This window comes from Sander vitreus, chromosome 18 (genome assembly GCF_031162955.1).
Source record: "Sander vitreus isolate 19-12246 chromosome 18, sanVit1, whole genome shotgun sequence".
Taxonomy (NCBI): Eukaryota; Metazoa; Chordata; class Actinopteri; order Perciformes; family Percidae; genus Sander; species Sander vitreus.
The window spans coordinates 916843-931842 of NC_135872.1; the positions used below are offsets into that span (position 1 = coordinate 916843).

At 43.4% G+C, this 15000-nt stretch overlaps 2 protein-coding genes across 5 annotated transcripts in view; one reads left to right on the plus strand and one right to left on the minus strand.

Moving 5' to 3' along the window:
- Positions 1–1259, minus strand: part of cep43 (centrosomal protein 43) — a 24274-nt gene extending 23015 nt beyond the window's left edge. For all 4 annotated transcript variants that reach the window (XM_078275340.1, XM_078275341.1, XM_078275339.1 and 1 more), the window contains exon 1: positions 1096–1259. In XM_078275340.1, the coding sequence (XP_078131466.1) occupies positions 1096–1179 (84 nt within the window). In that variant the 5' untranslated portion in view covers positions 1180–1259. The remainder of the gene's footprint in view (positions 1–1095) is intronic.
- Positions 1260–2901: 1642 nt separating this feature from the next.
- Positions 2902–15000, plus strand: part of mboat2b (membrane bound O-acyltransferase domain containing 2b) — a 38215-nt gene continuing 26116 nt past the window's right edge. Inside the window, exons 1-3 of the mRNA XM_078275361.1 lie at positions 2902–3187; positions 10497–10642; positions 12879–12956. Coding sequence (XP_078131487.1) covers positions 3098–3187; positions 10497–10642; positions 12879–12956 — 314 coding nt within the window. The 5' untranslated portion in view covers positions 2902–3097. The remainder of the gene's footprint in view (positions 3188–10496; positions 10643–12878; positions 12957–15000) is intronic.

Consider the following 15000-nt stretch of genomic DNA (forward strand, 5'->3'; position numbering starts at 1 on the left):
ATCCATGACTATGTTACACTTCTTTTAGCCACATAGCTAGCTATGCACGCACACACACACACACACACACACACACACACACACACACACACACACACACACACACACAGACACACACAGACAGACAGACAGACAGACAGAGACACACACAGACAGACACACACACACAGACAAACACACACACATATACACACACACACACACACACAGACAGATAGACACACACACACAGACACACACACAAACACACACAGACAGAGACACACACACACACACACACATACACACACACACACACACACACACACACACACAGACAGACACACACACACAGACAGACAGACAGAGACACACACACACACACACACAAACACACACACACACATATATACACACACACACACACACAGACAGACACACAGACAGACAGACACACAGACACACACACACACACACAGACAGACACACACACAGACAGACACACACACACACACACACACACACACACACACACACACACACACACACACACACACACACACACACACACACACAGACAAACACACACACACACAGACAGACACACACATACACAAACACAGACAGACAAACACACAGACACACACACACACACACACACACACACACACACAGACAAACACACACACACACACACACACACACACACACACACACACACACACACACACACACACACACACACACACACACACACACACACACACACACACACACACACACACACACACACACACAGACTAGCTAGCTACATTACTGAATATGTACATCAGGGTCCAAGAACACAGAATAAACTGTGTTCATTCTAGACTAATGTAATAATATCATTTTAAATATTAACCGGGAAACGGGAGTTCCTTCCTCGGGTGTGTTTTACTCTAAAACATCTTTTCCCCTAAGTTTAACTATAGTAGCTGTAGCTTTATAACAGCTAGCCTCAACCGTTTAAAACGCCCGTTGGGCTAGCATTAGCCTAGCATTAGCCTAGCATCGCCAGCCGGCGGCGTAGTTTATTTTACAATCAAAAAAGACGTTAAAATGTTGAATGTTTTGGACCTTGAGTTTGTTAAGGACTCCGTTGTTCTCCAGGTTCTGGATCAGCAGGTCCCGCAGCTCCGTGTCGTCCTCTGTGGCTGACATATTTAGCTTGAAGCTAGCTGCTAACTGCTAACTGCTGCTGTCAGGGAAACTCAAATCAAAACAAACCAAACCGGAAGCTTCTTCTTCCTCGGCGGTTTAATGTCGGCTCTGGAGCGCACTGGCGCCGCCAACGCCAGCGAAAGTGTGGTCATGACTGGAACTGCATGTTCAGAGAGCACTCAACATGTCTGTATTGTTTCTGTTTATACTGTGTAGATATTGTTTGTTTGTTGTATTGTTTGTTTTGTATGAGTAAGCACATTGTGAGCAATGTATAATCCGAAGCAAAATTCCTCGTATGTGTCCTCATACCTGGAATATAAAGCTGATTCTGAAAATATAAAGGAGGAGGACCTGAAGAGACACACACACACACACACACACACACACACACACACACACACACACACACACACACACACACACACACACACACACACACACACACACACACACACACACACCAAATGAGACATTATTGTCAATATGTGCCAGACATATAGAGGAATCTAAAATGTGTTTCTCTCCGACCCACGGTGCAATGAGTGCAAAATATATACAAAATATATACAAAATATATACAAAATATATACAAAATATATGCAAAATATATACTAAATATATACTAAATATATACAAAATATATACAAAATATATACAAAATATATACAAAATATATACAAAATATATGCAAAATATATACAAAATATATACTAAATATATGCAAAATATATACTAAATATATACTAAATATATACAAAATATATACAAAATATATACAAAATATATACAAAATATATGCAAAATATATACTAAATATATGCAAAATATATGCAAAATATATACAAAATATATACAAAATATATACAAAATATATGCAAAATATATACAAAATATAAACAAAATATATGCAAAATATATACAAAATATACACAAAATATATACTAAATATATACAAAATATATGCAAAATATATACAAAATATATACAAAATATATGCAAAATATATACAAAATATATACAAAATATATGCAAAATATATACTAAATATATACTAAATATATGCAAAATATATACAAAATATATACAAAATATATGCAAAATATATGCAAAATATATACTAAATATATACTAAGTACATACTAAATAGGTTCACCATAGGCCTATATGTGAAATAGAGCACCTGCAGCAGCAGATGGCCACACAACCAGGGCCAGGGTCAGGTTAAAGGGCCGTTGTCTCATGACCCATCGTTGATATTTGGGAGAAAGTGGAGGAGAGACACAATAACAACAGTAACAATCATAACAACAACTTCATTAACGCTGGGGAACGTCCCTTAAAGAGACTGAGTTATATGAGAGAGATATGAGTTATAATATTACTATTAATAAAATGGACACTATAGAAGAGGAGGGATGATAGACACACACACACACACACACACACACACACACACACAGAGACACACACACACACACACACACACACACAGAGAGACACACACACACACACACACACACACACAGACACACATACACACACACACACACACACAGACACACACATACACACACACAGACACACACACACACACACACACACACACACACACACACACACACACACACACACACACACACACAGAGACGCGTAGACAGACTGAGGAGGAGGAACAGGAAGAAGTAGAGGAAGGAGCATCATCAGCAGCAGAACACAGACATACACACACACAGAGAGAGAGAGACACACACACAGACATACAGAGAGAGAGAGACAGATATACACACGGAGAGAGAGAGACAGACACACACACACACACACACAGACGGACAGACAGACAGACGGACTTTCGGCGGATCACGGAGCCTCCGCCGCCGCCTCTGAGCTGCAGCAGACCGGGCAGACACGGAGAGCCATGGCCGCTGAAGACAGCCGATCCACGGCCTGCACCGGCTCCAGCCTCCTGCAGCCGGTCAGCGAGATCACCAACCTCCCGCTGGATCAGGTAGGACCCTCTGTGCACCGGCTTCTCCTCTCACACACACCCGCGTTTACAGCGACATGCACGGCTACAAAATCACACCAGAGTCGGAGGGGACGGTGGGTGGGGGGCAAACAGACGGGGCTGTCCAAAATGGATGGAGCATGAATATGAATGGAGGCCTCGCTTTCACACAGACATGTTGTGATTCGGAAGCTTTTTTTTGTGCGTTTTGAGTGTTTATCTCGTGCATGTCGTCGCTGAGATGCGATGGCAGCAGCAGCAGCAGCAGGGTGGAGGACATGACATATGATGATGATGATGATGATGATGATGATGATGATGATGATGAATGATGATGATGAACAGGATGAAATATGTTTCTGATGTCATTTTTACTGTCTGCATCCTGATCAGCTGTTCACACACATCATGACAGAAGGGCAGCTTAATTTCAGTGTTATTATATAAAGAGGAGAGGAGGGAGAAGCAGGAGGATGTTTACGGTACAACAGGCCCAGAATAACACAAATAAAATACATTTATTATGAGATTATTAGTCTGTTAATAGAATCACAGCGATTAAAAAACAGCCTTGTTATGGAGCCGAAAGACAGAAATCAACATTCAGGCCAGAGGGCCACACTGCAAAATGAGAGTTATATTTACAGGACATTTATAGTTGATTGATATGCTTTTATTTAAACGGAAAAGTCAAATATCTTTGACTGTATGATTGCATGTCTCATATAGTCTTTCTCACTTACAGTTCGGTCGACATACAGCCTGAAAAAGTCAGCAAAAATCAAAAAAACAATCATTTTGATTACATTTTTAAAGGTAGGCTCCCACCCAGCCGACTCCCAGCAGCCTGTTTCACAGCCTGAACATGTATATATATATATCTATATATCCATCCATCCATCCATCTTCATCCTCTTATCCGGGGTCGGGTCACGGGGGTAGCAGCTCCAGCAGGGGACCCCAAACTTCCCTTTCCCGAGCCACATTAACCAGCTCCGACTGGGGGATCCCGAGGCGTTCCCAAGCCAGGTTGGAGGTATAATTCCTCCACCTAGTCCTGGGTCTTCCCCGAGGCCTCCTCCCAGCTGGACGTCCCTCCACCTAGTCCTGGGTCTTCCCCATGGCCTCCTCCCAGCTGGACGTGCCTCCACCTAGTCCTGGGTCTTCCCCGAGGCCTCCTCCCAGCTGGACGTCCCTCCACCTAGTCCTGGGTCTTCCCCGAGGCCTCCTCCCAGCTGGACGTCCCTCCACCTAGTCCTGGGTCTCCCCCGAGGCCTCCTCCCAGCTGGACGTGCCTCCACCTAGTCCTGGGTCTTCCCTGAGACCTCCTCCCAGCTGGACGTGCCTCCACCTAGTCCTGGGTCTTCCCCGAGGCCTCCTCCCAGCTGGACGTGCCTCCACCTAGTCCTGGGTCTTCCCCGAGGCCTCCTCCCAGCTGGAAAAAAATCTCTTTTTCCAGAGTGTCTGGCAGTACAACTACACATATATACATACACAAAATATACAAACTACACAAAACAACTGGAACAGAAAATCCCTCAAAGTCAACCCCAAATCCTAAACACACCAGGCAGAACATCTGCACATAGACATATATAATGGAGCAGCAGACCCCGTGTCTCTGGACGGAGACCAGTGACGTCTCTGGACGGAGACCAGTGAAGGACATTAGCAGCTCTTTCCCGGTGATGGCTGAGCGTTACTGAGCAGCCTCCAACTGAGCTTGAAGACGTAGATGTGACGTGAGCAACCTGTCTGAAAGTTGGAAGTCTTCTGGTAGCTGTGCCAAGAGAAATCTCAATCATTCCCAATCTAGCAGAGACGGAGAGCGTAGGTATATGTAAGGAGATAACATAGACACAGGCTCATTAGTTATACACAACAGATCCATCTTCAGATATTAGCATCCTAACGTTAGCTCTGTTAGTTAGCTTCACAACAGATTGTTTTTCAGATATTAGCATCCTAACGTTAGCTCTGCTAGTTAGCTACACAACAGATTGTTTTTCAGATATTAGCATCCTAAAGTTAGCTCTGTTAGTTAGCTACACAACAGTTATATCTTCAGATATTAGCATCCTAACGTTAGCTCTGCTAGTTAGCTTCACAACAGATTGTTTTAAAGATATTAGCATCCTAACGTTAGCTCTGTTAGTTAGCTTCACAGCAGATCCTTCTTCAGATATTAGCATCCTAATGTTAGCTCTGCTAGTTAGCTACACAACAGTTTGTTTTTCAGATATTAGCATCCTAAAGTTAGCTCTGTTAGTTAGCTACACAACAGATCCATCTTCAGATATTAGCATCCTAACGTTAGCTCTGCTAGTTAGCTACACAACAGATCCATCTTCAGATATTTGCATCCTAACGTTAGCTCTGTTAGTTAGCTTCACAACAGATCGTTTTTCAGATATTAGCATCCTAACGTTAGCTCTGCTAGTTAGCTTCACAACAGATCGTTTTTCAGATATTAGCATCCTAAAGTTAGCTCTGTTAGTTAGCTACACAACAGATTGTTTTTCAGATATTAGCATCCTAAAGTTAGCTCTGTTAGTTAGCTTCACAACAGATTGTTTTTCAGATATTAGCATCCTAAAGTTAGCTCTGCTAGTTAGCTACACAACAGTTATGTCTTCAGATATTAGCATCCTAACGTTAGCTCTGCTGAGTTAGCTACACAACAGATCCATCTTTCAGATATTAGCATCCTAACGTTAGCTCTGTTAGTTAGCTTCACAACAGATTGTTTTTCAGATATTAGCATCCTAACGTTAGCTCTGCTGAGTTTAGCTTCACAGATTGTTTTTCAGATATGAGCATCCTAAAGTTAGCTCTGCTGAGTTAGCTCACAACAGATCCATCTTCAGATATTAGCATCCTAACGTTAGCTCTGCTAGTTAGCTTCACAACAGATTGTTTTCAGATATTAGCATCCTAACGTTAGCTCTACTAGTTAGCTTCACAACATTTATGTCTTCAGATATTAGCATCCTAACGTTAGCTCTGCTAGTTGGCTACACAACAGATTGTTTTTCAGATATTAGCATGCTAACATGAGCTTTGTTGTCTAGCTACCTAGTAAAAGTCCTCATTATATATCATTATTAAACAGCTGATAATGTTTTGTTTCTATAATCTGAATCTGTCAGACAAACGTTCCTTATCATCTCGGCTTCATTTTAACACACATTTCCATATTTTTCAGACTAAATATTTAAATGTTAATAGAAACTAGAAACATTTTCATACGACATAATAAATAATAAAAATAAAATGAACAGAAAATACATGAATAAATACAACGTGACATTCTGTGGGCTTTCTTAAATACTCTGAAAATTGCACAGAGTTTGGTTGGTGTCAGATAAACGTAGGGCAGTAAAAAGTACAATATTTCCCTCTAGAGATATAGCGTGAGTGAAAGTGATCTTCAGATATTAGCATCCTAACGTTAGCTCTGTTAGTTAGCTTCACAACAGATTGTTTTAAAGATATTAGCATCCTAACGTTAGCTCTGTTAGTTAGCTTCACAACAGATTGTTTTTCAGATATTAGCATCCTAAAGTTAGCTCTGCTAGTTAGCTACACAACAGATCCATCTTCAGATATTAGCATCCTAACGTTAGCTCTGCTAGTTAGCTTCACAACAGATTGTTTTTTCAGATATTAGCATCCTAACATTAGCTCTGCTAGTTAGCTACACAACAGTTATGTCTTCAGATATTAGCATCCTAACGTTAGCTCTGCTGGTTAGCTACACAACAGATCCATCTTCAGATATTAGCATCCTAAAGTTAGCTCTGTTAGTTAGCTTCACAACAGATTGTTTTTCAGATATTAGCATCCTAAAGTTAGCTCTGTTAGTTAGCTTCACAACAGATTGTTTTTCAGATATTAGCATCCTAAAGTTAGCTCTGCTAGTTAGCTACACAACAGATTGTTTTTCAGATATTAGCATCCTAAAGTTAGCTCTGTTAGTTAGCTTCACAACAGATTGTTTTTCAGATATTAGCATGCTAACGTTAGCTCTACTAGTTAGCTTCACAACATTTATGTCTTCAGATATTAGCATCCTAAAGTTAGCTCTGTTAGTTAGCTTCACAACAGATTGTTTTTCAGATATTAGCATGCTAACATGAGCTTTGTTGTCTAGCTACCTAGTAAAAGTCCTCATTATATATCATTATTAAACAGCTGATAATGTTTTGTTTCTATAATCTGAATCTGTCAGACAAACGTTCCTTATCATCTCGGCTTCATTTTAACACACATTTCCATATTTTTCAGACTAAATATTTAAATGTTAATAGAAACTAAAACATTTTCATACGACATAATAAATAATAAAAATAAAATGAACAGAAAATACATGAATAAATACAACGTGACATTCTGTGGGCTTTCTTAAATACTCTGAAAATTGCACAGAGTTTGGTTGGTGTCAGATAAACGTAGGGCAGTAAAAAGTACAATATTTCCCTCTGAGATATAGCGTAGTGAAAGTAGAAAGCAGCAGAGTTAATGGGGTCAGTGTGGGTCAATATTTCGGAGCAGATGTTTATCATCTGTCCTGAGCACATTAGTTTCTGATGATCAGGTTCAGGCAGCAGCAGGAAACAGCAGCAGACCGTAATCGCTCCATTTACACAGCAGCAGCGTTCATTATTAATGACCAAAACATCAACATAGCGTCGCCCGTTTCACTCTACAGCTGGATCAGATGTTACGCTGCCGAATCCAACACTGCACCAACTCCCTCGCTGCTGAAGTCACTGAAACACAAGATATATATATATATATATATATATATATATATATATATATATATATATATATATATATATATATATATATATATATATATATATATATAGAGAGAGAGAGAGAGAGAGAGATTCAAATCATAACAAGAGTTTTCACTCTGTTATTATTACACACATTACACACACACATGCTCAGTACCTCTACATGCACTATGGGGAATGACTCTTTAACTAAAAGGTCTATCTCTGTAGGGATCCATCCCATAATGTTGTCAGACACTTAGAATAATAATCTGAGTCTGTCAGCAGCAACAACAGAACTTTTAGTGACTCTAACTGCTGCTGAACATTAGTCCTGTAGGGTAACATTACAGCTTGTTACTAACTGCTGCTGAACATTAGTCCTGTAGGGTAACATTACAGCTTGTTACTAACTGCTGCTGAACATTAGTCCTGTAGGGTAACATTACAGCTTGGTTCTGGTTTAATACTGGACCAGTTTCACAGATTGTTGTTCACATCAGACACTCAGACACAGAAACATGGGAAACATGTGTTAGTGAAAGAGTAAGATCCTTTTAGTTTAACATGAAACAGCCCCGAAATCACCGTCACCAAACTCCACCAGACTCCATGTAAATAATCAGGACTTTTAGCGTGTATAGAGCCAGCATATCTCCACCAGACTCCATGTAAATAATCAGGACTTTTAGCGTGTATAGAGCCAGCATATCTCCACCAGACTCCATGTAAATAATCAGGACTTTTAGCGTGTATAGAGCCAGCATATCTCCACCAGACTCCATGTAAATAATCAGAGCTTTTAGCGTGTATAGAGCCAGCATATCTCCACCAGACTCCATGTAAATAATCAGGAGCTTTTAGCGTGTATAGAGCCAGCATATCTCCACCAGACTCCATGTAAATAATCAGGACTTTTAGCGTGTATAGAGCCAGCATATCTCCACATGTAAATGGGTGAATTAAGGGTTTATTTCAACCAAACCAGAGTGGTGATTGTTGGAACAGTGGAAAGATGAACCAAGACGGCTTTTGGTAGTTTTATTTAGTTTCTGTCCACTTTGAATGAAGTGTGTTTTACGATGCTAAAAGTCCTGATTATTTACATGGAGTCTGGTGTAGTTTGGTGATTTTTCAGCTGTTTCTGTTTTGAACAATGTCAAATATGGTTGTTCCATCAGACACAGAAACATGAAAACATTATAGAAGGTTAAAGAAAAATGAAGTTAACCTTTAAATGTACTGTATGCCACTTAAAAGTTAAAAGTGGGTCGATTGAATGTTATTTTGTCATTGCCAATCGTTCCCTCTGACCTGGACTTAAAATCAGATGCGGACCTTTGAGTAATTACTTTGAGAAGCCCTGCTGTGGCAGAACAGCAGCAGCAGATATAGCTCCTGTGTGAGGTGATTTGTCTGCTGGACAGCAGCTCGTAGCTCACACTATAAATACCTACGAAGATCTAAATGTATCAGCAGAGACGTCACAGATGGATGACGACAATTATTCCACTCAAACACTGTAAAAAAACTTCAAAATACACACAAGCCTCCGCCAACATGGACACTAACGCTGCTAATGATGAAGCTTACGCAGTCGGCTATAACGTGCCTGAAAGCAATACTTAAGTAAAAAGTAACTTACCAGAAAATGACTTTGGTAGAAGTTACCTTTCAGAATATCACTTGAGTAACCTGGACTCTATTTCCCATCATGCATTGGTGTCTAAGTGTCTGATGTGAACACCAATATTTGACAGTTCAAAAAAGAAACAGCTGAAAAATACCCCCTCCCATCACCAAACTCCACCAGACTCCATGTAAATAATCAGTACTTTTATCATCGTAAAACACACTTCATTCAAAGTGGACAGAAACTAAATAAAACTACCAAAAACCGTCTTGGTTCATCTTTCCACTGTTCCAACAATCACCACTCTGGTTTGGTTGAAATAAACCCTTAATTCACCCATTTACATGTGGAGATATGCTGGCTCTATACACGCTAAAAGTCCTGATTATTTACATGGAGTCTGGTGGAGATATGCTGGCTCTATACACGCTAAAAGTCCTGATTATTTACATGGAGTCTGGTGGAAATATGCTGGCTCTATACACGCTAAAAGTCCTGATTATTTACATGGAGTCTGGTGGAGATATGCTGGCTCTATACACGCTAAAAGTCCTGATTATTTACATGGAGTCTGGTGGGTTTGGTGATGGTGATTTCGGGGCTGTTTGATGTTAAACTAAAAGGATCTTCCTCTTTAACTAAAAGGTCTATCTCTGTAGGGATCCATCCCATAATGTTGTCAGACACTTAATGAATAATTAAGAATAATAATCTGAGTCTGTCAGCAGCAACAACAGACCTTTTAGTGGACGGACATTTAAGGTGCGCAATTGCTCGTTAACTTTACACTGCAGCTTGTTTCTTGTGTGTGTGTGTGTGTGTGTGTGTGTGTGTGTGTGTGTGTGTGTGTGTGTGTGTGTGTGTGTGTGTGTGTGTGTGTGTCTGTCTGCAGGTGAACTTTGTGGTGTGCCAGCTCTGTGCGTTGCTGTCGGCCTTCTGGTTTCGTCTCTTCCTCCATCCCAGTAAAACCAGTCCCTTCATCAGACACGCGGTGGCCACTTTACTGGGACTCTACTTCGCTCTCTTCTGCTTCGGCTGGTGAGATGATCATAAACACATCATGTGATGTATCCTGTCCATAGCCAACGGAGTTAGCTCCTAAGAGAGGGTTGACGCTGGGTAGCATAGGCAGCTAGCAGAGAGGGTTGAAGCTAGGTAGCATAGGCAGCTAGCAGAGAGGGTTGAAGCTAGGTAGCATAGGCAGCTAGCAGAGAGGGTTGACGCTGGGTAGCATAGGCAGCTAGCAGAGAGGGCTGAGGCTAGGTAGCATAGGCAGCTAGCAGAGAGGGTTGAAGATAGGTAGCATAGGCAGCTAGCAGAGAGGGTTGAAGATAGGTAGCATAGGCAGCTAGCAGAGAGGGCTAGCGCTGGGTAGCATAGGCAGCTAGCAGAGAGGGTTGAAGCTAGGTAGCATAGGCAGCTAGCAGAGAGGGCTAGGGCTAGGTAGCATAGGCAGCTAGCAGAGAGGGCTGAGGCTAGGTAGCATAGGCAGCTAGCAGAGAGGGCTAGGGCTAGGTAGCATAGGCAGCTAGCAGAGAGGGTTGACGCTGGGTAGCATAGGCAGCTAGCAGAGAGGGCTGAGGCTAGGTAGCATAGGCAGCTAGCAGAGAGGGTTGACGCTGGGTAGCATAGGCAGCTAGCAGAGAGGGCTGAGGCTAGGTATCATAGGCAGCTAGCAGAGAGGGTTGAAGATAGGTAGCATAGGCAGCTAGCAGAGAGGGCTAGGGCTAGGTAGCATAGGCAGCTAGCAGAGAGGGTTGACGCTAGGTAGCATAGGCAGCTAGCAGAGAGGGTTGACGCTGGGTAGCATAGGCAGCTAGCAGAGAGGGCTAGGGCTAGGTAGCATAGGCAGCTAGCAGAGAGGGCTGAGGCTAGGTAGCATAGGCAGCTAGCAGAGAGGGTTGACGCTAGGTAGCATAGGCAGCTAGCAGAGAGGGTTAAAGCTAGGTAGCATAGGTAGCTAGCAGTTAGTTTGCTAGCAAGCTATCGCTGCTATCGTAGCTTGTGAAATCTGTGTTGATACAAGCGTCAATGTTCGCCAACAAAACATGTAATCAAACAAATGCAGAAGTAGCCTAGCTAGCTGCCTGGCTAGGCTTACAATGAAATCCAATGTCCAAACATGCTAGCGATTAGCCTGTCAGCTAGCTGAACAGTTTGAGTGTTAACTAACATCTACAGTGGTCTGTTTAGTGGTGAATGTGCCCTGACTACGTTGGTGTGTCGTATTAATCTCAATCTGTGTTGATATAAGTACCGATGTTCATGTAGAAACATTTAAATCACGTACTAATGTTCATGATGACCTCCGCCATCTTGGTCAGACTTAGTTTGTAACTCCCGCCTCCAAACACAAACACGCGGACCTGATTGGTTCTCGAGTGGTCCTCATTTGAACTCAGCGATTCGCTCTCATCTCGCCCAATCAGGGCCAGTTTTGTCTCCATTCAACCTCAATGAGAGCGAAGTGAAATGTTGCTGTTGAAACCTACCTTGACCCTTTAAAACACCAAAGTCTCACAATAACAACACAGAGGTCAGAGGTCAACCCTGACCGACAGGTGACAGGTGGATTTAAAGAGACAGTACTCCAGAAAAACACCTGATTTTCCTCTAGATTGTGATTGTGACGGACGGTCAGAGACGTTTCCTGTAGTTTACATTCAAAACCTCACCAACAAAAACAGAGATTATGACACAGTGACTCCTTCAGGGTGTTTCTCCAGCATGAAGATGGACAGGTGGTTTTTGGGGAGTTTATCTACAGAAACATCAATTAATCCAACATTTATTACAGTTTTCTGACTGCAAAATATTGAGCTTGGAATCAAAGTCACTGAAAACACAAACTAACTAAGTGATAGAGGCAGCAACTCTACCAAGGTTAAATGAGGGTTTTTATCAAAGGAGTCTGGTGGCTTTGAAGATGGAGATGTCTGTGTGTGTGTGTGTGTGTGTGTGTGTGTGTGTGTGTGTGTGTGTGTGTGTGTGTGTGTGTATATGTGTGTGTGTGTGTGTGTGTGTGTGTGTGTGTGTGTGTGTGTGTGTGTGTGTGTGTGTGTGTGTGTGTGTGTGTGTGTGTGTGTGTGTGTGTGTGTGTGTGTGTGTGTGTGTCTGTGGATGTGTTAGCCTAGCTTAGCACAAAGACTGGCAGCAGTTGGAAACTCCTCCACCATCTCTAATTAATCTCGTTAGCTAACAAAATCTCCCGTAGTCAGCTAACTACCTGTGGTCGGTGTTTACCTGAAGTTGTACTTCCTGTTTGTGTCTCCAGGTACGCCCTTCACTTCCTGGTTCAGAGTGGACTCACCTACGGCGTCATGATCCTGACCGGAGTCGAACACATGCACAAGTTAGTTTCACCAAGTCCCCCACTGCTGCTTCAGATCGGTGTGTTCAGGTGCATTCTGGGCGTGCTGGTCTTACAGGGAGGTGTGTTCAGGTGCATTCTGGGCGTGCTGGTCTTACAGGGAGGTGTGTTCAGGTGCATTCTGGGCGTGCTGGTCTTACAGGGAGGTGTGTTCAGGTGCATTCTGGGAGTGCTGGTCTTACAGGGAGGTGTGTTCAGGTGCATTCTGGGCGTGCTGGTCTTACAGGGAGGTGTGTTCAGGTGCATTCTCGGCGTGCTGGTCTTACAGGGAGGTGTGTTCAGGTGCATTCTGGGAGTGCTGGTCTTACAGGGAGGTGTGTTCAGGTGCATTCTGGGCGTGCTGGTCTTACAGGGAGGTGTGTTCAGGTGCATTCTGACTGTACACACACACACACACACACACACACACACACACACACACACACACACACACACACACACACACAGAAACACACACACACACACACACACAGCACACACACACACACACACACACACACACACACAGAAACACACACACACACACACACACACACACACACACACACACACACACACACACACACACACACACACACACACACACACACACACACACACACACACACACACACACACACACACACACACACACACACACACACACACACACACTCCCACGGTTAACACTCCCACCCACTGGACCGTTAAAGAAAGGTCTCCAGTCTTGGTTTAAAGAGCTGAGAGTTGCAGCAGACCTGCTGTGTGGAGCGTGAGACCTGAACACACAGCTGGCCCTGTATGCTATTGGTGCACTGTAAGGTTTCTGTGGCCCTTTCTTCTTCACATTTTTATAGTTTTTGAGGAGTTTTTTCGACCTTTGTTATTATTTTTTGCCGTTTTTGTTGTTTACTTCTTATTATCTTTTACTCGTGTGGGATTGCGGGCGCCCCTAGCAACAGACACACGGTAAAACTTAGATAATATAAAATGGTAAAGAAATGGAGAAAGTCTTCTGCCTGCAGGGGGCGCTAACAGCTAACAGCTAACAGCTAACAGTACTGTTTAATGATATTAGATGAGACTACGGCCTCCTGCACACTGGCTGCGTGTCAGCTGTGTGGCGTGAGCTGTGTGGCGTGAGCTGTGTGGCGTGAGCGTGTCAGTTGCGTGGCATGAGCGTGTCTCCGTGTGGCGTGAGCTGCGTGGCGTGAGCGTGTCAGTTGCGTGGCATGAGCGTGTCTCCGTGTGGCGTGAGCTGCGTGGCGTGAGCGTGTCAGTTGCGTGGCATGAGCGTGTCTCTGTGTGGCGTGAGCTGCGTGGCGTGAGCGTGTCAGCTGCGTGGCATGTCAGCTGCGTGGCGTGAGCTGTGTGGCGTGAGCTGCGTGGCGTGAGCTGTGTGGCGTGAGCTGCGTGGCGTGAGCTGTGTGGCGTGAGCGTGTCAGTTGCGTGGCATGAGCGTGTCTCTGTGTGGCGTGAGCTGCGTGGCGTGAGCGTGTCAGTTGCGTGGCATGAGCGTGTCTCTGTGTGGCGTGAGCTGCGTGGCGTGAGCGTGTCAGCTGCGTGGCATGTCAGCTGCGTGGCGTGAGCGTGTCAGCTGCGTGGCGTGAGCTGCGTGGCGTGAGCGTGTCATAATCAATGACATAGCTGTCAGCTTTTTAACCGTGTTTAATCCAGCTACTAGCTAGTGGTAGGCTAATGTTAGCTGCTGTTGAGTATAGTGTTAACTAGCTAGCGGTAGGCTAACGTTAGCTGCTGTTGAGTATAGTGTTAACTAGCTAGCGGTAGGCTAACGGTAGCTGCTGTCGAGTATAGTGTTAACTAGCTAGTGGTAGGCTAACGTTAGCTGCTGTCGAGTGTAGTGTTAACTAGCTAGCGGTAGGCTAACGTGAGCTGCTGTCAAGTATAGTGTTAACTAGCTAGCGGTAGGCTAACGTTAGCTGCAGTTGAGTATAGTGTTAACTAGCTAGCGGTAGGCTAAAGTGATCGGCTGTCGAGTATAGTGTTAACTAGCTAGTGGTAGGCTAACGTGAGCTGCAGTCGAGTA